General features: G+C 31.2%; 1 protein-coding gene and 1 long non-coding RNA gene across 9 annotated transcripts in view; both read left to right on the top strand.

Annotated features, from left to right (window-relative positions):
* LOC137491394 (uncharacterized) overlaps nucleotides 1–16,996 on the top strand; it is a 100,262-nt gene extending 83,266 nt beyond the window's left edge. For 2 of the 7 annotated variants that reach the window (XR_012402006.1, XR_012402009.1), the window contains 5 exons: nucleotides 1,285–1,393; nucleotides 6,680–6,773; nucleotides 11,684–11,767; nucleotides 15,665–15,716; nucleotides 15,826–16,996. This is a non-coding gene — a long non-coding RNA (uncharacterized lncRNA). Of the gene's footprint in view, nucleotides 1–1,284; nucleotides 1,394–3,351; nucleotides 3,437–4,108; nucleotides 4,158–6,679; nucleotides 6,774–11,683; nucleotides 12,803–15,664; nucleotides 15,717–15,825 lie in introns of those variants that run through there. The other 5 variants (XR_012402005.1, XR_012402008.1, XR_012402011.1 and 2 more) reach the window with 4 other exon arrangements.
* Nucleotides 16,997–19,389: 2,393 nt separating this feature from the next.
* Nucleotides 19,390–24,010, top strand: part of nell2b (neural EGFL like 2b) — an 81,201-nt gene continuing 76,580 nt past the window's right edge. For both annotated transcript variants that reach the window (XR_012402004.1, XM_002661379.7), the window contains exons 1-2: nucleotides 19,390–19,693; nucleotides 21,899–22,027. Coding sequence is in view for 1 of the 2 variants with exons in the window: in XM_002661379.7 (XP_002661425.1) it covers nucleotides 19,642–19,693; nucleotides 21,899–22,027 (181 nt within the window). In the remaining variant the exon portion in view is untranslated. The remainder of the gene's footprint in view (nucleotides 19,694–21,898; nucleotides 22,028–24,010) is intronic.

Genomic DNA, 24,010 nt, shown 5'->3' with positions numbered 1-24,010 from the left:
GAGGGACGAGTCTCTGCCCATTTAACAGAACAAGGGGGCGGCAGCAAAAGTATGCGTGCGTGATGATGGCACGATTGTCGTAGTCCATTGTGTCCGTTCCTTCAATCAGATGGTGACTAATGCTCTTCCCCCCCATCCCAATCCCTGCAGGCAGAACGCTCACATCTGACCATCTTACCTCTGCTGTTTCAACTAAAGATTTCAAGCTTTTTTGGGGTTTTTGTAGTGTTTTTATTCCCAATGAATAGGAAACAACAGGAAATGCACTTTTAACTGCTTATTTTGACAGGAACTGTTATTTTAGCAAATTTTACTGTATTATTTTACATTATTTTTAAATAGTTAATTTTTATATTTGAATATTGTTGCAGCCAAGATTTTTAAAATGTATTTTTATACTTTTATGAGTTTTGTTCAAATTATTAAAAATGTGTTGCAGTTTTGATAAGTTTTATTGTTATAATTGATAAACTATTAAGTCACTGTTTCATTTGTGGGTGATTATTTGAATCAAAGCAAAATTGATTTTGTGTTTTTAATAACTTTCCACAATATATATGTAAATTTATTTAATTGATTATTAAAAACCCAAGAAAATACATGTAATCTTGTGTAAAATTTCCGCAAAATAAAAAAAATAATATTCAAGGAAAATTCATGCAATTTAATATTATTGTTATTTTACAGTATTTTTTCCAGCTGCCGGAAATTTAAAATTTTTACTAGATTTTAGTTGTAGAGTCTTAGATGTTGATTGCTGAACATAATTTTAAGTCAGTTTTCTTTTTTTTTTTTTTTTAAATATCTATCATTTGAATGTTTTTACTGAGGTTTCTGTTTATACATAATATATACACCATTTTATTCTACAAAAAGTTGTCATTCATTATTTTTTTTTTCTTGCTGTTGTTAATTAAATTGGAATTCATTGACTCTAATGTGTCCAAAAAAGTAAACAAGAATTTTTCACCTGACTTCATGTATTGATTTTATCCATGATTTTTGTTCTAGAAATTTATTCAAATTGACACGTATTGAATGAATGATGCCTCATTTGCATATTTAAACATAACATTTTTAGAAAACTAAAAATACAAGCTCATTTAAAACAAATAAAATAAAATAAAATTATGAAGGAATTTCAATTTTGGATGAACTATCAATCACCGACTTATGTTCTGTGATTACTGTTAGTTATTATTATTATGTTTTTTTTAACCCTATTTACTTGCAGTGTCATATTTACCCTCTCGCTGTCTGTTTCTCGCATGCATCTCATTGCAGTGATATGATGATTGTTCTTCAGCCTTGTGACATCCATTTTGACCCAAAACGCCAGTCACTCGTGCACTTTAGATGGTTGTTGGAAGGAATTACTTGTTGAATGACAAATGTGAGTAGCCTTTTGTAGTTTTTAATTACTTCAGGCTTGTCAGTGTTCAGTGAGGCATTGGAGCATTTGATTAAATGCATTTAAATATAAAAAAAGATATATTTAAAGTCAGAATAATTAGCCCCTTGTATATGTTATGTTATGTTCATTTAAAAACACATTTCCTCTTGTTTTCAGTTTTGTTGTCCACATGTTATGTCCAGTGTGCTGTGTTATGTTGTGTTGTGTTGTGCTATGTTATGTTATGTTATGTTATGTTATGTTATATAAAGTTGTGTTGTGTTATGTTAGTTTATCTTATGTTCCAGCATGTTATGTTGTTATGTTATTTTATGTTATGTTATGTTATGTTTGTTGTGTTATATTGTTATGTTTGTTGTGTTATGTTATGTTGTTTTGTTATGCTATGTTATGTTATGTTTGCTGTGTTATGTTGTCTTATGTTCCGGCATGTTATGTTGTGTTATGTTATGTTGTGTTATGTTATGTTATGTTATGTTATGTTATGTTATGTTGTTATGTTATGTTAGTTATGTTGTTATGTTATGTTTCAGCATGTTGTATTATGCTATATTATGTTATGTTCTTCCAGCATGTTATGTTCTTATGTTATGTTATGTTATGTTATTTTGTTCCAGCGTGTTATGTTATGCTATGCTATGCTATGTTGTGTTATGTTATGTTATGTTATGTTATGTTATGTTATGTTATGTTATGTTATGTTATGTTGTTATGTTATGTTATGTTATGTTGTGTTATGTTGTGTTGTGTTGTGTTGTGTTGTGTTGTGTTGTGTTGTGTTGTGTTGTTATGCTAGTTATGTTGTTTCAGTGTGTTATATTATGTCTTATTATGTTATGTTCCGTTATGTTCCAGCGTGTTGTGTTATGTTATGTTATGTTATGTTATGTTATGTTATGTTGTGTTATGTTATGTTATGTTATGTTATGTTATGTTATGTTATCCTATGTTATGTTATGTTATTTTGTTCCAGTGTGTTATGTTATGCTATGCTATGCTATGCTATGCTATGTTATGCTATGCTATGTTATGTTATGTTATGTTCCAGTGTGTTATGTTATGCTATACTTTGTTATGCAATGTTATGTTATGTTCTTCCAGCATGTTATGTTGCTATGTTATGTTAAGTCAAGTCATGTCATGTTATTTTATCTTATGTTATGTTATGTTATGTTATGTTATGTTCCGTTCCGTTATGTTCCAGGGTGTTATGTTATGCTATGCTGGTATGCTTTGTTATGTTCTTCCAGCATGTTATGTTGTTATGCTATGTTATGTTATTGTATGTTATGTTATGTTATGTTATGTTTTGTTTTGTTTTGTTTTGTTTTGTTATGTTATGTTTGTTAAAAAATACATTACCCTTGTTTTCAGACTTTTGGTACATTATTGATCAAAAACACCATGCAGACCAGACAGAGGTAAAAGACTCACAGAAAGAGAACAGGACGTGGTGTGATTCCAGTGTGACACTCTTAAAGAGAACACGGTGCACACTGTTTGTGTTTATTGAGTCTCAGTTCAGACAGGTTGAACACACTGATCTGACAACAACAGTCTCACACTTTTTTCCTTTATCTCAGTGAGTGTGGATTCAGCATGTGTTCAGTAAGATGCACTTGACCTCAGACGCGCGTTTTAATGCACTCGGATGTTCAGCGCGGCTCTGACGATCATCGTTCGCCACCCAGCCCTGAAGCTCCACGTTCAGCTGTATGTCAGTGTGACGTCAGCTGAATGGATATGGGTCAAACGCTGACACCCGTGACTATTATTAGATGCAAAAAAAATCTTACAATCTGTCATAAGACACCAAGTCTCCCTCTTAAATGTCCAGGGATATTTTCATCTTTGGACATCGGAGGCGAAGACTCAGTGTTTTGTGACAGTTTGGAAGATTTTGCAGCTATTAATAGTTCTTGTGTCTGTGTTTGCAGACAAAAATGCCACTTTACATGATGATGCACATGAAAGAAGATGGCAGAAGCAATGGGGACGATGAGGTGACTGGAAAAAACTCCAGTAAGATTAGTTTTTGTATTTACACTACCATCCAAAAAGATAGATATACAGTGCACATGACTACACCCCCTTTCAAAATTTATATTTGTATCCATCCCTCAGTGAATATAGACAATACATTTTGGTGCATGGAAGCAAAACAGTTTGATAAACTTTTTATGTATTAATATAAACACATTTTAGGAACAAAGATAGTACAACATTTTTAAAAGATGTCATATTTTTATAGATATTTTGATTTTACCTCTTCACTAAAATTGTATTTATGTATTCTTGGGGGGTGTAGGGACTTTTGCACCATGATCTTAAGTTATTTTGTTAAATTATTTCTGGTTTTTGGCTTTGGTATGGACTAATCTTATATACATACACTCATATTTTATTGAATGGTAATTTAAGAGACAGACCTTCAAGGGTGCACTAATATATGCTGGGTAATGTGTATATATACAGTTAAAGTCAAAATTATTCACCCTCCTGTGAATTTCTTTTTCAAATAGTTTCCAAATGATATGTAACAGAGCATGGACTTTTTTTTTCACAGTATTTTCGATAATATTTTTATTTGTTTTTTTTTTAGGCTGGAATGACAGCAGTTTTTATTTATTTTTTTTTAACCATTTTAAGGTCAACATTATTAGCCATGTGTCCAAACCTCCTTTTTTGCCATAGGGTGTAAAACCACAAAACATGCTGGGAACTAGAACTCCACTTCTTTTCAGTGAGTTTAATGCATTCAATTTTGTAACATAATAATGCTATGTTATGTTATGCAGTTATTTTATTTTCCAGCATGTTATGTTATGTTATGTTATGTTATGTTATACTGTTATGTTATTTTCCAGCATGTTATGTTTTGGTATGTTATGTTATGTTATTTTCCAGTATGTTATGTTATGTTATGTTATGCTTTGCTATTTTATGTTATGTTATGTTATGTTATGTTATGTTATGTTATGTTATGTTATGTTATGTTCTAACATGTTGTTATGTTACGTTACATTATATTATGTTCCAGTGTGTTCTGTTATGTTCTGATCTGTTTTGTTATGTTGTTATGTTTATGTTATGTTATGTTATATTGTGTTATGCTATGTTATGTCATGTCATGTTCCAGCATGTCATGTTGTTGCTACGTTATGTTGTTATGTTATGTTCCAGCATGTTATGTTATGTTATGTTATGTTATGTTATGTTATGTTATGTTATGTTATGTTATGTTATGTTATGTTATGATGTTTTGCTGTTATGTTATGTTCCAGCATGTTATGTTTTGGAGTGTTATGTTATGTTATGTTATGTTATGTTATGTTATGTTATGTTATGCTATGCTATGCTATGCTTTGGTATTTTATGCTATGCTATGTTATGTTATGTTCCAGCATGTTGTTATGTTACGTTATATTATATTATGTTCCAGTGTGTTCTGTTATGTTCTGTTCTGTTCTGTTATGTTGTTATGTTTATTTTTATGTTATGTTATGTTATGTTTGTTATGTTATGGTATGTTATGTTATATTATGTTATGTTATGCTATGTTATGTCATGTCATGTTCCAGCATGTTATATTGTTGCTATGTTATGTTGTTATGCTATGTTCCAGCATGTTATGTTATGTTATGTTATGCTGTTATGCTGTTATGTTATTTTCCAGCATGTTATGTTTTGGAGTGTTATGTTATGTTATTTTCCAGCATGTTTTGTTATGTTATGCTATGCTTTGCTATTTTATGCTATGCTATGTTATGTTATGCTGTTATGTTATGTTCCAGCATGTTATGTTTTGGAGTGCTATGTTATGTTATTTATCAGTATGTTTTGTTATGTTATGTTATGCTATGCTTTGCCATTTTATGCTATGCTATGTTGTTATGTTCCAGCATGTTGTTATGTTACGTTATATTATATTATGTTCCAGTGTTGTTATGTTTATTTTTATGTTATGTTATGTTATGTTATGTTATGTTATGTTATGTTATGTTATGTTATGTTATGTTATGTTATGTTATGTTATGTTATGCTATGTCATGTCATGTTCCAGCATGTTATGTTGTTGCTATGTTATGTTGTTATGCCATGTTCCATTATGTTCTGTTATGTTATGTTATGTTGTTATGATATTTTCCAGCATGTTATGTTTTGGAGTGTTATGTTATGTTATTTTACAGTATGTTTTGTTATGTTATGCTATGCTTTGCTATTGTATGTTATGTTATGTTATGTTCCAGCATGTTATGTTATGTTGTTATGTTTATCTTATGTTATGTTATGTTATGTCATGTCATGTTCCAGCATGGAATGTTGTTGCTACGTTATGTTGTTATGTTATGTTCCAGCATGTTACGTTATGTTTCGTTACGTTATGTTCATTGTGTTACATTATATTATGTTCCAGTGTGCTATGTTGTTATATTGTGTTGTTTTATTACCTTACGTTACGTTATGGTATGTTATAGTATTTTAATACATAAAATTTTGACGTCATGTAACTTATTTATATTATGTTAAGTTTTCTATTAAGTACAATTACTTTCTGCACTATTTTGTGTGTGTGGCTTCATTTTTAGATGATAAAAGTTCAAGTGAGCATGGTTTATTTAAAATATAAATTAGTTGCAACATTTCGAATGTCGAATGAAAAAGCAATTACTTTAGTACATGCTAAAATTAAAATAGTAAGTAACCCTGTTGGAACTGTCAGCTGACAAAAGTTTACTTTTGTTCATTTTCTTAATAATATTTTTAGTAAGTGAAGTCCAATAATTACTTTAAAAGCAACAGGTTTATTTTTTTTTAAGTAAAGTCAACAATTTTTTATTTTTTTTCAGTCTTCTTTGGATCAATTTAAATCATATAACGCAATAAAAATATTTTTTGCTTAAAAAAAGTTTCTGGCCTCAAACATTAGTATGATAAAAGCTTTTTGATGATGTTCAAGAACATTACAAATGAAAAGCCTTCATTATTGTGTATTACATAATGTTTTTGCCTGTGGGGAGAAATTAAAATGACTTTCCTTAGGTGTATGGGGGAAACGAGGGTCAGAGGAGTGTATATTTCAGGTCTTTTAGCTCCACGTGAGGTTAAGTAGAATTAATGACTTATTCTTTGTCCACACACAGGACAACGTGGAGGAAAATAGACCAAACGGCCGGCGGGTGAACATGCGTTGGGTTTGGGTTATGCAACATTATTTAACACAGGGCGACGTCTCTCATATTGTCTGATATCTGTCTCTCTCAGTGCTGCGTCTGCACAAGCTGACAGCGAGTGTCTGAAGAATGACAGATTGATGTGTTTTGACGAGATACAAAATCTCCACCAGTCTCAACATTCGGTAAGTATTAATCTTTTAACATGTGATTATGTAAAAGGACGTTAAAAAAGATTCTAATTAAAACCCCTAAAACATAATCAAAGAAAAGATCTACAAATCCTTTTTTGCACTGCTTATATAGCAGATGCTCGTGTTCTTTTGTAAAATAGTTAATTTAATTTAATTTTATTCCACATCTTTAAGGTCAAGTGTTTTATAGAATAAACTTTTAGAACCATACCTTGGATTTAGTTTAGTTTTTGTTTCGGTTTCTTGTGCGTAACTTAATATTTCTTATATAGCAGATCTGCTGAAGATGTTTGATTCAGCACCATGGATCCACCATTAATCACTGTAACATAAATAAAACTCCCCAAAATATTTGCAAGACCACTACAATGTGAATGAAAATGCCAAAATACGTTCTGAAGTTTAAATAAAATGGCAAAACACATTCATAAACCTCTGCAATATTAATTCAAATGACACAATACTTCTAAAAAAAACAGGCTTGCTAAATGTTCGATTCAGCACCATGGACAGCAAATCTGAGTTCTTTTGTAAAATACTTTAAATAATTTTATTTGAATTTTAACTGGCTTGCTAATAAAAATGGCCATGAAATAGCCACTATACTTTAAATACTTGAATTAAATTAAAAAACACTTTCACAAACCTCTGCAATGTGAATTAAAATGCCACAATACGTCTGTAAACCACTGTAACAGACAAAAAGGCCAAATATACTTCCAGAAAACACTGCAGTGTATATTAAAATGCCAAAATACATTTAAAAACCACTGCAAGGTGAATAAAAACACCAAAATACTTCCATATACCTCTGCAGTGTGAAATAAAGTGCCACAAAATATTCATAAACCACTGTAACATTAATAAAAATCCCCAAAATATTTGCAGAATCCACTACAATGTGAATGTAAATGTCAGAATAGTTTCAGAACTTTAATTGAAATGGCAAAACACATTCATAAATCACTGCTATATTAATTCAAATTACACTATACTTCTAAAAAATGCTGTAACATAAACAAAAATGCTTTAAGAAACCACCGCAATAATTTCAAAATGTAAATGTAACATACAAACAACAAAAAAAACAACTTTATTTTAATTTTACGGAACCTTTAAGGCAATCCAGTGATTGATGATTGATTGAATTCTGATATGACAAATTTTTTATTTCTGTTAAACTCTTAATTCGTGAGATTGCTGCAACAAAAGAAAGCAAATATTTCCAGTTTTATAATGGGAAGTAGGACGTTAAGAGGTTTCAGCACCATGGACAGCACATCAATTAAAACAAACATCAGAAGCTTTTTGTTGATAACATAGGGAAAACAAGTCTTGAAAACAATAATCATTGCTTGACTTGAATTTACTGTAAATGACATTCAAAGTCTACATCAACATGTTCACCTAATGACCTAATGATAACAATCATGAACCGTTTTAATATATACATGTACAAAATCAGTCTGTCATACCAAAAAAAAAAAAAAAAAATCTAAAGAGGAACTTGTGCCGTCAATCAGCAAAGAAAGAACAAATTAACTTTTCAATAGTCATGATGAATCATACATGGAGTGGGTACATAGAGCGTAGTTTCCACCCATAAACACACATGAAGATGGACAAATGCACTCTGAAGTATACTGCTGACTCAGATTAGTCATAGTATATATACAGTAATAGGGTAAACATAATCTAGAGCCTTTTAGATATGAGAGCAATACAGAAACAATTTCGGAAATGATTGCTGAAATGGAAAAGTTTTTGGTTGAGATGTCCGGTTAATGACAACTTGTTGAGTTTAGACCTCTTAAAAATGCTGAAGGCTGTGGCTCATTTCCTGCCTGCGTGACAGTGCTTAAAGGCTTCACGTGCATTTGATTTCATCAGCATCCTTACCTACAATTAATCATCTGCTTTTTATAGGCAGTAAAGCTAAATCAAAATAGCTATATTTAACATAAGCCATGAGGAATGATCACGATTGATGTGTCATATCAAAACCTGTTCATGTTATGCAATATAAAGTCTAATTGCATGGACCTGAAAAGACTAATTTAGAGTTGCAATGTGTAATTAAAATGTCAAAATGTTTTCATAAACCACAGCAATGTAAATCAAAATGCCAAACACGTTCAGCACTTGAATTAAATTGGCAAAATACTTTCAGAATGGAATGCGATGTCAATTATAACACTGTAATACCAATAAAGGCCAAAAAGTCTTTGACAAACCACTGCAATGTTAATAAAAATGTCAAAAATGTATTTCCAGAAAACGTGCCGTGTGTAATACAATGTCAAAATACATTTTAAAGCCACTACAAGGTAAATTAAAGTGCCAAAATACTTCTATAAACCACTGCAATGGGAAATAAAATGAAAGAAAATATTCAGAAACGTCTGCCTAATTGCTATAATGCTTTAAGAACTTGATTCGAAATAGCAAATGACTTTCATAAACCCCTGCAATTTCAAATACATTGGCACAAAGCTTCTGAAAAACCACTGTAACATAAATAAAAATTCCAAATATGCTTTCAGAAACCACTGTAATGTTAATTTAAATATAAAAATATTTCCAGAAAACACTTGCAGTGTCTATTAAAATGGCAAAATACAATTACAAACTTCTGCAATGTAAATGACAATGTTGAAACACTTCCAGAAACCACTGGAACATGAAATAAAATACCACAAACTATTCAGAAACCATTGTAAGATGAATAAAAATCCCAAAAATATTTGCAGAAACCACTGCGATGTGAATGGAAATGCCTGAATAGTTTCAGAACTTGAATTAAAATGGCAAAAGACTTTCATAAACCACTGCAATGTGAATTAAAATGGCACAATACTTCTGAAAAACACTGTAACATAAGTAAAAATTCCAAAAATGCTTTCAGAAACCACTGCAGTGTGAATTTAAATGTAAAAATATTTCCAGAAAACACTTTCAGTGTGTATTATAATGGCAAAATGCAATTACAAACCTCTGCAATGTGAACGACAATGTCAAAACACTTCCAGAAACCACTGAAATGTTAAATAAAATGCCACAAAATATTCAGAAACCACTGTAAGATGAATAAAAATCCCAAAAGTATTTGCAGAAACCACTGCAATGTGAATGAAAATGCCATAATACTTTCAGAACTTGAATGAAAATAGCAAACCACTGGAATGTGAATTACATTGGCAAAATACTTCTGAAAAACCACTGTAACGTAAATGCACCCCCCCCCCCCCCAAAAAAAAATTTTATGTCTATTAAAATGCCAAAATACAATTACAAACATCTGCAATGTGAAATAAAATACCACAAAATATCCAGTACTGACCAACATATTTGCAGAAACCACTGCAAAGTAAATGTAAATGCCATATTACTTTCAAAACATATGGCATTATGAATTAAAATGTAAAAATATTTTCCAAAACCACAAGGTGAAATAAAAATGGCAATTTTTTTGCATACTGTAAGCCACTGCAATGGGAAATAAAATGCAACAAAATATTTAGGAACCGCTGCCAAATTGCAATAATGCTTTCAGAACTTGAACTGAAGTAGCAAAAGACTTTCATGAAGCACTGCAATGTGAATAGAAATGGCACAAAACTTAAAAAAAAAAAAAAAAAAAAACTACTGTAAAATAAAACAAATACCAAAAATGCTTAAAAACCCCATGCACATTAATACATGCAAAAACCACTGCAATGTCAATTTACATCTATAAATATATCCAGAAAACACTTGTAGTGTGTATTTTAATGGCAAAATACAATTACAAACCTTTGCAAAGTGAATGACAATGTAGAAACCATTCCAGAAACCACTACAATGTGAAATAAAATACCACAAAATATTCAGAAACCACTGTAACGTAAATAAAAGTCCCACAAATATTTGCAGAAACCACTGCAATGTGAAGGAAAATGCTAGAACACTTTCAGAAAACACTGCAGTGTGAATTAAAAAGGTAAAACACTTAAAAACCACTCCAAGGTGAATAAAAATGTTAAACATATCTTCGGAAACCACTGAAATGTTAATTAAAACATCATAATATTTCCATAAACCACTTCAAACTGAATTTTAATGTCAAAATACCTTTAAAAAAAAACTGCATTGGAAATAAAATTATCACGTTAATTAAAATGTCAAAAATATACTTCCAGAAAACACTGCAGTGTGTATTAAAATACCAAAATACATTTAAAAACCACTGCAAGGTGAATAAAAATTCCAAAATACTTCCATAAATCTAAAAATAAAGTGCCACAAAATATTCAGTAACCACTGTAACGTATATAAAAATCCCCAAAATATTTGCAGAACCACTGCAATGTGAATGACAAAGCTAGAACACATTAAAAAAACATTACAATGTGAATTAAAATTCCCCAATACTTCCAGAAAACACTGCAGGGTGTATTAAAATGCTAAAATACATTTAAAAACATCTGCAATGTGAATAAAAATGCTAGAACTCTTTCAGAAATGATATAGTAACGTAAATGAAAATGTTAATTTTCTATAAGGTTTTGCCCTTGCTGTAGTTTTTCCATATAATCTTGAATGGCCCCCGTCGGTTAGCAGACACGTGTGGCCTTTCTCTGACATTTTCAATCCAGTAACTTTCGCATGCACTCAGTTCAGATTTATTCGACAACTCTGCCTTTCAGAGGCTGCGGGTGAAATGGACCACATGCGCAGGACTGGCACACATTTTTGCCTGCATACGAAACCGCCAGACTGATCTTACATTAAACCAGATATTAGACGGAAGCAGCCTGCAGGGGACGTCTGCGAGAAGTCTAGATATTAGTAAAGCAGTTAGTTAATGTGGCTTGACAGAGGTCTTCACGTTTGGCTGCGTGTTTATGTTAATGTTGTGGCAGGAATGAGATTCACCTCTGGCTCCTCACATGGATGATCACGATGCCGCACGCTGGGCTGATGTCAGCAAACATGGACAGGAAAAGGTGAAGATTGTAGTCATAATACATAGCTATAGGTTGTATAGCTAAGATGTGGATGATTTCCAGGTGAGTGATCATGGCTAAGGGTAAGCGAGTCTTGTTTGGATTTGATTGCCTATTTATGCCTGTTTATTTCCCTGTTTGTTTTGTTTCATCTGTCAAGCAGCATAAAATATTGCAGACTGTATGCATTGGTGATGCTTTTTGAGTTAGTTTTCGTTTTGGTATTAGATTTAGACTAGTTGCAGCAGTAGTAGTTGCATGCTGTCTCTCTGTGTGTTTACACATGCACACACACCACCCGCTTCAAATGTTATTACTCGATTGAATGGGCGCTATCAGTGGTTATTAGCTGATAGATATGAACCTGAAGGGGCCTTCTGTGCCTACTAGTAGACTCAGAAGGCTGTTATCATCCATCCACATGGGTAATCAGCTATACTAATAGAGAAGTCTCCAGATCCAGATCTGTTTTACATTACTGTGACGGTTGGGTTTAGGTTTGGGTAGACGGTAATATAATACAATTAATGAGAAATTTAATAAATCAAGTCGTATAGCTGATTAACCATGTTGATGGATGATTACAGCCTTCTGAGCCTACCAGTAGATGCAGAAGGCCCCTATTGGCCTATATCTATCAGCTGAAAACCACTGATAATGCCCATTCAATCGTATGATAACACACATATGGTACACTGTAAATCCGTTGCAACTAAGTTGCACTAACCTAACTTTTATAATTATAATCATGATTTTTTTTTACGTACTAATAGTTAATAATTTATATACTCAGTAATTTAATAACAGACTTTAATTTTAAGGCACTTTTTAAAAGTAGTCACACTTAAGCATTTTATTTTATGCTTATGCATGTAAATATATCATGTATCTAAATTAAATGGCAAAATCTATTATGTTAAAGGATTAATTATATATTTATACTGTCTATATAATGTATTCTAAACCCATAAGTACTGAATCATAAATATATAGATTTAGTATGTAATATGCGTCAATTGTAGTTCTTCATTTATCAAAAAAAAAAAAAAAAAGATTTTGGTTGTGTTTGAAATTGTGTTTGTTTGCATTGTTTTTCCACTAGATGTCAGCATTGTATCTGTGCATCTTTATTCTGCCATAAATGCTTCTTTTTACATTTACATTACTGCATTAAGCAAACAAAACAGCATTAGAACAACAACAACAACAACAACAATAATAATAATAATAATAATAGTAAAATAATAATAATAATAATAATAATAATAATAATAATAATAATTATTATTATTATTATTATTATTATTATTATTATTATTATATTTTACTGTAAAAAATGCTGGGTTTCACACAATCAATTTGTATAGGTTAACTTATTAAATTTTTACAAATTGGAAAAAAAGTGGACTGAATATAATAAAAATGAAGTTAGCAAAAAATCCCTTAAGAATTGTGTTTCAATTTATTTTAAATAAGTAATTTTAACAAGCAGCAAAAATAATTTTTGAGTGTTGTTATTATTACTTTTGGTTTAAATATTTTTATTATTAGAATTTTTTGCAAACATTCATTTGTAAATACACTTAAAAATAAATAATTAAATGTATACCAACAACCAACAGTCATAAAAATAATAATTAAACAAAAAATAAACATGCATTTCCCCAACCAACCACCCACTAGTGTGGTAAAATAGTACCAATGGTAAAAGTTAGGTATTAAAGGCATAGTAAACATATTAATCACACGTTTGTAGAAAGGAAATAAATGGGGACCACATTTTTTTTTTTCAAATAACAAAACCTTGTCTATTAGGGTATACCGGATTTTTTTCCAGGCATAATGTACTCGTTCACTCTGTCAGCCATAATTTATGAGTTGGAACTTCCAAAACTAAAGGGATACGATCAACCCATATGAAACAAACTGTTGTTGGATCCGTGTTAGTCTCAAAAATTCTTCGGAAACTCCAAATATAATTAATTTAGGATCTGGTTCAATCAAAATGTCTAAGTTATCTGAAAATACTTGAAATATTTTGTTCCAGAAACAGTGAAATTTGGGAGGCATAACATAGGGAATATATCTAAAAGCTGACATTTGTCACACAATGGCGACACTTTGTTATTATTATTTTTATCATGAGATACATATCGCATAATTAATAGTAGTAGATGTTGTATTTTGTAGATTTTGTATTCAGAAAATGTTCTCATTTACTCACGTTGCTGCAAAATCATAAATGCAATACAAAAATCGTAAGTAGTAGATCACATAGATGCAATAGTCTTTATATACCAGCCTGCATTCGTGAGTCACAGTGTGTGTTTGTTTGTTTGAGTGTCAGACTGCAGCTCCTCCAGTGTGTGATGTGAGCTCGACTCTCCTCATCCTCTTGTTCATGTCAGAAGTGTTTTTTTCCTTGGCTCTTGAGGATTTTCAGAGAGTCTCTCCTTCAGCACTGAGTGTTGTTTAAGTGAAGAGTCGACATGTGGATGAATAGATCTGCTGTCGTCTTTGAGTGTCTGCACGAGGGTTAACATGACTTTCTGCTGATTCATTATAAACACCGATGTGAAGGTTACCCTGAGATTCTGACTGTATTTTAGTCTTTTTTAGCAGGTTTAGTGGGTGTCTGTGTGCATATGCTTGTGCCAACTAATATCCTGTTAGAGAATAAATAAAATGAAACCAGCCTAACTGATCTTGACTGGTTTGAGATAGTTCCAGAAGGTTTAAGATTTAAATGATCCGATGTTCACATTGAATTAGATTCAAGTTTATTTGTATAAAAGTTTTTTTACAATAATTGTTGTTTCAAAGCAGCTTTACATTCAAAACATCTGTTTAGCTGTGCCTTTACTGAATGAGCAATGTGCTATATCCAACTGATAGCACTATTATGTCTTCATTTTACCCCCCATTCATTTAAAAGCTCTTTTAACACATTAACACGTCAGTTTCTTATCATTTGTAGTCTTTGTTGTTTTTATTTCTTATACTTTTTTTCTATTAATTACTATTGTGTGTGAAATGTGCTATATAAATACACTTAACTTGCCTTAAGCTGGCCATTCGGCAACATGGGCAAATGACAAACAAGACGAAACCCATCCAATATTTGTGTAGTTAGTTTATTTAACAAATTTATCTATAATTGTATGTATAAAACATAAAAATGTGTGTATACAGGATAAATGCAAGTTGCAAATACAATTTTTTTTGCAATTCAAGAGTTCACACTTGATGATTGATAATAAAGTGTGTTTGGCATGCTGTCCCAGGAGAGAGTCCTGAGCTCTGAATATCCCCGAACCTTGGGCTCCCTCCCGTTTGAAGGGTGAGAGAGGAGTTTGAGCTGAGGTAGATCACAACTCCCCTGCTTGTAAACGTGTTAGGAATAGCTAAGAGATATAGCTGGCTAAGAGTTTGACTTATGATGCCACTTTAGACTACTCAATTTACTTTGGGCGGTGGGAGAAATCAGGGGAACCCGGGGAAAACCCACACGAGCATTGGAAGAACATGCAAACACCGCCGCGGAAACGCCGACTGGCCTGGTAAGGGCTTGAACCAGTGGCATTCTTGCTGTGTGGCAACAGTGCTAACCACTGGGCCACCATGTCGGGGGAGGAGGAGGGGTGGAAGGGGGATTCTTCAAGACAATTGTAGTTAAGAAACTCTGGTGATTTTTATAGTGAGTTAGTATTTATTTGATTGGCGCATTATGTTAAGCTTATGCAGGACCAGCTGTGATCAATCATGAGCACGTGATCCTTTATAAATAAACCGCACTTCAACAGTAAGTGAAGGTAAACATATTAGCACTCCTGTATGTGAAAGTTAGCATATTTCAAAACAATAATAATACCAACTATTATTTTTCTTGTTTTCAAGAGTAAAGATCGGAACTCTCTTAAATCAAGATGCAGTATGATTAATTAAAGAGGTAATGATGTGACATTTCCTAAGTCTTTTTTGCTGTTTGTAAGGAAAACACAGAATAGCAATGCCTTTTTTTCTAGTTTGTATGTGGTTCATCATCTTCTTCTCTGCAGTTTCAAGATTCACATCACAGTCTCCAACTGCTGCTTTTATTAGAGGCCACAAATGCAGTCCTGCTGGCAGGCTGCTGTCTGAAACACTTGTTGTTCGGTAGTCAGAGGACAGTTTTCTCCCCTCGCTCTGCTTTATGAGCTGCCTTCTGTCTGACTGATGCCTTCAACTGACACTGAGCAAACTGAGAGATGCATCCAGCAGTTTCTCACTCACCATTTCTGTATTTACTGCATTTATTGTACATCAAAGCAAGACACTGCAAGTGAAAAAAATAAAATCATTAACAGTTTTCATCATATTTCTGTGGGGACGAAGGAATTTATTTTTATTATTTTGCCTATATTTATATGATAACATATATTAACCAAACACACTTCTTCTTTCTTACTGTGTTCCATACTTCTCAGAAGGAACTGCTGACGAGAGGGAAATAGCAGAATAAGAATAAATATAGTGCGGGGGGTCTTGCTGCAGACTTTCTGTCTAACAAGAATTCTAGACATGTCACAAGGAGCTGGATTTTTATAGAAGTTGTGAAATATATTGACGATGCGCTTAACTGTTCAGTTTTTGTATGCAGAGAAGGATTGGAGAAAGAGAAAGTATGTTTGGGTGTAACAGACAAAGGACTGCAGAATGACTGATAAGTGACGTCACACTAAAACTAAAAGGAAAATGTAAGTTAGCTACGCACCTCCTGAATGTAATTCTTGTATAATGTAGCCCAGAGCTCTGGTCTCGAATTATTCATTTGTATCTAATAAATTAATAATATTTTTTAATATCTCCACGCATGAAATTAGCTAGAAATTCCAACACTTCCTTGGTTGAAGGATTATATTAATAATTGCAGATATTTATTTTTGGTATTAACTTTCTGAAACGTTTACGTTTATATATGTGGCATTATTTCATTAAATATCTACTAATTTGCAAATTTATAGCACCAAAATATCTGAAAATTGCATGAAGTTGGCGTCTAAATTCCTGTTTAATTTTGACATACTGTCCATATACTGTATGAATTCCTTTGTAACAACCTCTTGAATAAAGATGTGAATAAAGATGTGAATAAAGATGTGAATAAAACTGTAAATATTGATGTATGCAAGAGCTGTTGAAGTAGATATTTGTGGCTTATATCAGAAAAAAGCTATTAAAAACTAAAATGTTATGTAAATGGATGTTTTGTATATTTTCTTTCAATTAGACTGAAAAAAAAACACTTTAAGAAAAGCCAAAAAAGCCCGAAATCCCAAAATTGACAGCTATTTCCTGCAGTATCTCTCCATAATATCATGCATAGTAGTCTAATAAATAAGTTATGGTGGGATCGTGTAATCAGATTTATAGGTTTACCATGCAAATGATTCATTAATAATTCATGAGGCATTGCATGCACGCACAAACATGCTGTTTTATTTTCCTTGCATAGACATAATTTGATGCATGCATTTTTTTTTTTTTAGAAAGCTAAATGTTCTACCTCTTGCTGAATTCATGCTGTTTGGTTTGGTCGGTCCTGCAGTTTTGAATTGGGCCTCGCGTGACCTTCTTCTTTGACTCTTCTGCATATGCAAATGCGCTGAGGATGCCTTGGCAACGTGTCTTAGTTATTTACGTGCCATAATGTTGGATATCCAAGCAACAAAATCCTGTCCATATGCCGTTAGTGGAAGAATATTTAATTAAATAATCTCTACTGATTTACATAAGTTACTTTAGGTCGTGCTGGGGAGATGTTAAATCATCAATAAAATAATTATATATTGATTTGAAATAGTGCAAACAATTTCCTTTGAGGACTGTTTTAATTAATATAATATAATATAATATAATATAATATAATATAATATAATATAATATAATATAGTATAATATAATATAATATAATGTAATATAATATAAAATAATATAATGTAACAAAATAAACTAATATAATATAATAAGATATAATATAAAAAAATATAATAAAATATATTATAATATAACAAAACAAAATAAAATAATATAATAAGATAAAATAATATATAATATAAGCACCCTAACAAAAAAAATGATTCATTGGATTTATAAAATGTATTACTAAAAAATATATATATATATATCAAAATAATTAAATATATGAATTAAAATGTATTTATTAAAAAATGAACCATTTGTTCAGTTACAGTCTACTGTAATTTTACTGTAATTCACTGTAACGTGTTTGTTCTTTGTTTTTTTCTTTTCTAAATATTATTAAAGACTACTAGATTATATACAGTATATGCTTTGTAACAACAGTGCATTAAGCAATAAATTGACCTGATAATACTGTAATTATAAGTAAATGAATATAATTGATGATGATGATGATAAAAAAAAGCCCTTTTTTCCTCATACACTGTTACATGTTGCGAAATTGGACCCCTTTAACCATACACAAACATCACGCATTTCAAGGGAAGACAGGTCAGATGAGAGGTAGCTTTAAAAAGGGAAAGTAAGATACATTAGGGAAAAGGGAGGCGGAAAAAAGCCCCTCCCGGTCTGTCCTTAAATTCTAATTGCTAGTTTTTATTGTTGTATCAGTTTATTCAAAATATGTTTTAAATATAACAAAAAATACATTTTTAAAGCATTAAAATATTCAAAGATATTCAATAAAATTACACACACACACACACTTTCATTTTTTATACATACCTAAAATTACATTGTATCTGTAAACTTATTCTGTAAGTACACAGAAAAAAAATTTGCATTTACATTTTTTTTTAATGTAATTGGTTGCAAACTATTTATGTGGGCTGATGTAAACAAACAAATTACATTACAGATTTTTAGTCCATAGAGTCTATTTATTTACTTGTGTAAATGTGTGGAAATTTATATTTATTTGGTTTTTCAATTAATTTTACTAATATTATTGTAATATAATAATAGTAATATTAAAATGTTCATATGATTTGTTTACAATGCAGTTTGTAAAGTATTTTTTTTCTGTCTTTTAGTGGATATATTATATGAGAGACTTGCTTTGTTTACCAAATAAGTATGTAATTGGATTTGCTTTGTAAACATTAAGTAAAAGTAAAAAATGTAATATTTGTATTATTTCATAGATTACATTTTTAGTTATGATACTTCTAAAATCATTCCACATAAATCCACAGATTTTTATTTATTTATTTTTTTTTTTACACAAAATTCTCTAAATAGAAATAGCAAAAAATATCTGCACATTCTGTCTGGTCTTACTAATGCTCAACTTAATTTGTTTAAATTCAGCCCATATAAATTGTTTGCAACCAGTTATCTTAAAACATTTAGTAAATCTAGTGACAAAATATGACAATGACAAATGTTTTAAGCTGTTTAATCTTCATTTAACTGAAGTTAACCATGCTACAACGTTCAACCTAAAAAGTTCAAACTACTTCAACGGATTCATTTGATTCAACTTAAAAATCAAGTCACTAAAAATGTAGAGCTGCTGTTCTTGTGTGTGACCAGCAGGTGTCAGGATTGCTGGTCTGCAGGTGCGCTTTTTCAGTCTCAGTATCTCTCCGTCTCTCTCTGTGTGTCTCTGGCCGTCAGGAGGGACAGACGCACCTGCTTTTCTCCACTGACCGCTCGCTGTCAGTCGGACTCTGCATCTCTTCGATCTCGGTTGTCTCCTGATGGAGTTTGCGGTCTGCTTTTCTACGAGTGTGTTTATGTGCTGAAGTTCAGCTGAAGTGATGCGGGTTTGAGGACTGTTTCACTGATGCGCGTCTCCGCCAGAGGAACAGCAGAATGAAGGAATAGGCGTTTCTCTCTCCTCCTTCACAATGGGATTATTCAAACTTTACTTTGCGCTTTGCACGGTCGGACTTTTCTATGGTAAGCACAGTTTTTTGTTAGACCTGTAACTGTTGAAGTGGGTTTTAGTAAAGGAACGGGTACTTTAAAATTCAGTGGTTGCATATTATTTAATGGGATGGTCACAACTAACGCTTGGACGGACGTAATGTTGATCAATATGATCAAATATGAAGATTGTATAAATTATGCAGGGGGTTAAGCTATTTTTAAAGGTATATATGCAATGGTAGATGTAAAAATGCAACAGTGAATACCTGTTAACTGAGATATGTAGCTAGCTACTGAAAGAGGGGGATGCCGAAATCATAAATGGATAATCAATTATTTCTTTTATATTCAAGAAGACACACACTGCAAGTTAAAAAGTAAAATAAACAAATAAGAAAAAAAAACAATTTACTGTGAATTTTATTTTCCAGGATTATTCATGTATTTGTAAAATTCTATTCATTGTCATTCATAGTTGAAAGTCAAAACATCTAATACATCAGTTATTTATGTAATGTTCCCAATGAATATGTTTAAGGTTACCTAATTAAAAGATGTATAAAGTGCAATAAATTGATAAAATTTAAAGTCTAAAAAAAGATTATAAGTTATGTTTTCCAGAATGTGGCTACCTATTTTACTGTTCAAGTACTAATTACTTTATATAAATAATTGTTATGTTTAGCAGTGTGTTGATATCCTTCGCTGTGGGTTATTTAAAAGTTGTATATTTGATTGTTATGTAACAAAATAGCAACACTAATGGTGTAACACCATATACAAATGTATTTTTGCTGTAAAATCCTATTTATTTTAGCTGAAAGTCATGATATCTAATGCATCATTTATTTATGTAACATTCAGCAATACTTGCAAATTGAAATAGTTGCAAATGAATATGTTTTAGGTTACTTAATTAAAGGATGCATAAAGTGCAATAAATTGATGAAATGTATAAAATCAGTGTATAAAAAAAGATTATAAGTTGAAATATGCTTCTTATTTTACTCTTCGAGTATGAATACTTTATATAAATAATTGTTATGTTTAGCAGTGTGTTGTAAATAAATATCACACGCTGTGGGGTATTTAAAACTTGTATATTTAATTTTTTATGTAACAAAATGACAACAAAAATGAATGGTGTAACACTGTAAGTTGTATTTTTCAGGATTATTCATGTATTTTTACTGTAAAATTCTGTTCATTTTAGTTGAAAGTCATAATATCTAATACATCAATTATGTAATGTTCAACAATACTTGCAAATTGAAATAGTTACTTAATTAAAAGATGCATAAAGTGCAATAAATTGATGAAATGTATAAAATCCAGTGTATTAAAAAAGATAAGTTGAAATAGGCTTCTTATTTTACTGTTTGAGTATGAATACTTTAAATAAATAATTATTATGTTTAGCAGTGTGTTGCAAATAAATATCCTTCGCTGTGGGTTATTTAAAACTTGTATATTTAAATTTTTATGTAACAAAATAAAAAAAAAAGAACGGTGTAACATTGTAAGTTGTATTTTTCAGGATTGTTTATGTATTTTTACTGTAAAATTCTGTTCATTTTAGTTTAAAGTCATAATATCTAATACGTCAATTATTCATTTAACAATATACACTGTAAGTTGCAAATAAATATGTTTAAGGTTACTTAATTAAAAGATGTAGAAAATGCAATAAATTGATGAAATGTATGCAGTTAAAAGTTTTAAAAAAGATTTTAAGTTATATTTTCCAGAATTAGGCTTCTTAGTTTACTGTTCAAGTATTAATTACTTTATATAAATAATTTTCATGTTTAATAGTTTGCTGTAAATAAATATCTTTCGCTGTAAATTATTTAAAAGTTGTATATTTAATTTTTCATGTACCAAAATAGCAACAAAAATTAACAGTGTACTTGTAAGTTGTATTTATCAGGATTATGCATTAAATTCAATTCATGTTTATTATGCTTTATGCATGTTGTTTTACTGTTTTATGCATGTTCATATAATTTTCATCAACACATGGTGAGTTCTAAATAATTATTATGTGTAGCTGTAGGTTATATGAATATGCAACAGTGACATCACTGAATATTAAAGCAGTGTTCTTTGATTTATATTTTGCAGGATGTCATTTTAATGTTAAATGACATTTTATTTTGGTTGCTAAATTATTGACTTAATGTTTGACAGGAATACATTTTCCAAGATTATGCATATCATTTATGTTCCCTATAGTGTCAGGTTTGGGTGTTGATCCGGCTTTACATGTGGATATCTTCCAAGAGATCGACCTTGAGAAATCAAGCGCTGGAGTTTCCCAAGTCCAGGGATTCCACAACGACAGCAGAGCATATCAGTTTGAAGGTACGATTAACTCCCATTTCACAGCTCAATTGAACCGCCATGTGCTTCTTTGCTTTGTTTCGGCATCAAAGTGTAACTGACATTCCAGAGAGAGAAAAAAGCATTCTCAGAGAGCTTCATCAATTTAGAGGAACTGGAATCCATTGTCAACATCTGGTGCGATGAAACAGCCAGGCAGACAGCTGGTTTAGAACGGCATAATTCCAGATCCCACTTAATCTCTCATGAAAAATGGATCAGCCCAACAGTGGAGCATCAATCCCAGGAGTAAACAGACTCCTGTGTTGAGCAGCAAGTTCTTGCCCATCAAAGAATTGTCATCCCATTCAGGAGATGCAGTTAATGAGGACAGCGAGCAGAGGAGGGAATAACATCTGGCTCTGCTGCTCACTCCCAATGCCACTCTGGTGCTGTTTATGGCTGCAGACTTTCAGCATGATAAATAGATTCAGCTATCAGAGAAGCCGCTTTCTAGGGCTTTCCAAGTCTTTCTTGTCATTGACTGCTGGTCATGTTCTTTCTTGTTGTCTCAGCTCTACTTTACTTTGTCTAGAATTCTGTTCTGTTTTGTTCTATTCTGGGCAACTATGTTCTGTTTGGGTTTGTTCTATTTTTTACCTGTTCTATTCTATTCTATTCTATTCTATTCTATTCTATTCTATTCTATTCTATTCTATTCTATTCTATTCTATTCTGTCCTGTCCTGTCCTGTCCTGTTTATTACATATGCTTGGATTTTGTTCTATTAATCTTGTATTCTTAACCACATCTGTTATATTCCATTCTATTATATTTTGTTCTATTCTATTTGTCATGTTTTACTCCACAACTGCTCTAATCTATTATATTTTGTTCTATTCTATTCTGTCTAATATAGTCTGTTTGATTTTGTTATATTCTTTGCCTGTTCTATTCTGTATCACATCTATTATTCTATATAGAATATTCTATTCTATTCTATTCTATTCTATTCTATTCGAATTGATCTGCTACATTTGTTTGTGTTTTGTTCTATTACTTCCTCTCCCTTGCTTTCTTTAGTTTTTACATATCTGTTATCTTCTATTCTTTTTCATTTTGTTCTGTTTAACTTCACAACTGCTCTATTCTATTCTATTCTATTCTATTCTATTCTATTCTATTCTGTCTACTATATTCTGATTGATTTTGTTCTATTTCTGATCTTTTCTATTCTGTACCACATCTATTCTATTCTATTCTTTATGTTTTAAACCACATCTGGTCTGTTCTATTTCAATTCTATTTTCTAATTGTATGCTATATTATTTGTGTAGTTTGCTTTATATTGTCATATGCATTATATTCTCTCTTTTCTTCTGATTTCTATCCCATTCCATTTTGTTGTGCTGTGTTCTGTTTTACACTACAACTACCATGTTCTGTTCTGTTCTGTTCTATTCTATTCTATTCTATTCTGTCTACTATATTCTGTTTGGTTTTGTTACATGTCTTGCCTGTTCTATTCTGTACCACATCTATTCTATTCTGTTTTGTTTTTTCTCTGGTCTATTATATTATGTTCTTTTCTATTTGCTTTACACCACATCTCTATTCTATTTCAATTCTATTCTTAATTCGATGCTATATTCTTTGTGTAGTTTACAATATTTTGTCATATTCTATTTCATCTATTTTATTATGTTCTTTTTTACACCACAACTGCCCTATTCTATTCTATTCTATTCTATTCTATTCTATTCTATTCTATTCTATTCTATTCTGTCCTGTATTGTCTTCTACTGTTTGGTTTTGTTCTATTAATTTCTCTTCCTTGCTTGTTCTATTTTATACCTCATCTGTTGTAATCTATTCTATTCCACTTTTTTTCTGTTTTATTTGTTCTGATTTATTCCACAACTGTTCTATTCTGTTCTGTTCTATTCTGTTCTATTCTATTCTGTTCTGTTCTGTTCTATTCTATTCTATTCTATTCTATTGTAGGTCTGCTGTTATAGTTTGTTT

The sequence above is a fragment of the Danio rerio genome, chromosome 4, assembly GCF_049306965.1.
Source record: "Danio rerio strain Tuebingen ecotype United States chromosome 4, GRCz12tu, whole genome shotgun sequence".
In the NCBI taxonomy this organism is placed as follows: domain Eukaryota; kingdom Metazoa; phylum Chordata; class Actinopteri; order Cypriniformes; family Danionidae; genus Danio; species Danio rerio.
Note: the sequence above shows the minus strand (reverse complement) of the source record. Positions and strands in the feature narration are given on the sequence as shown.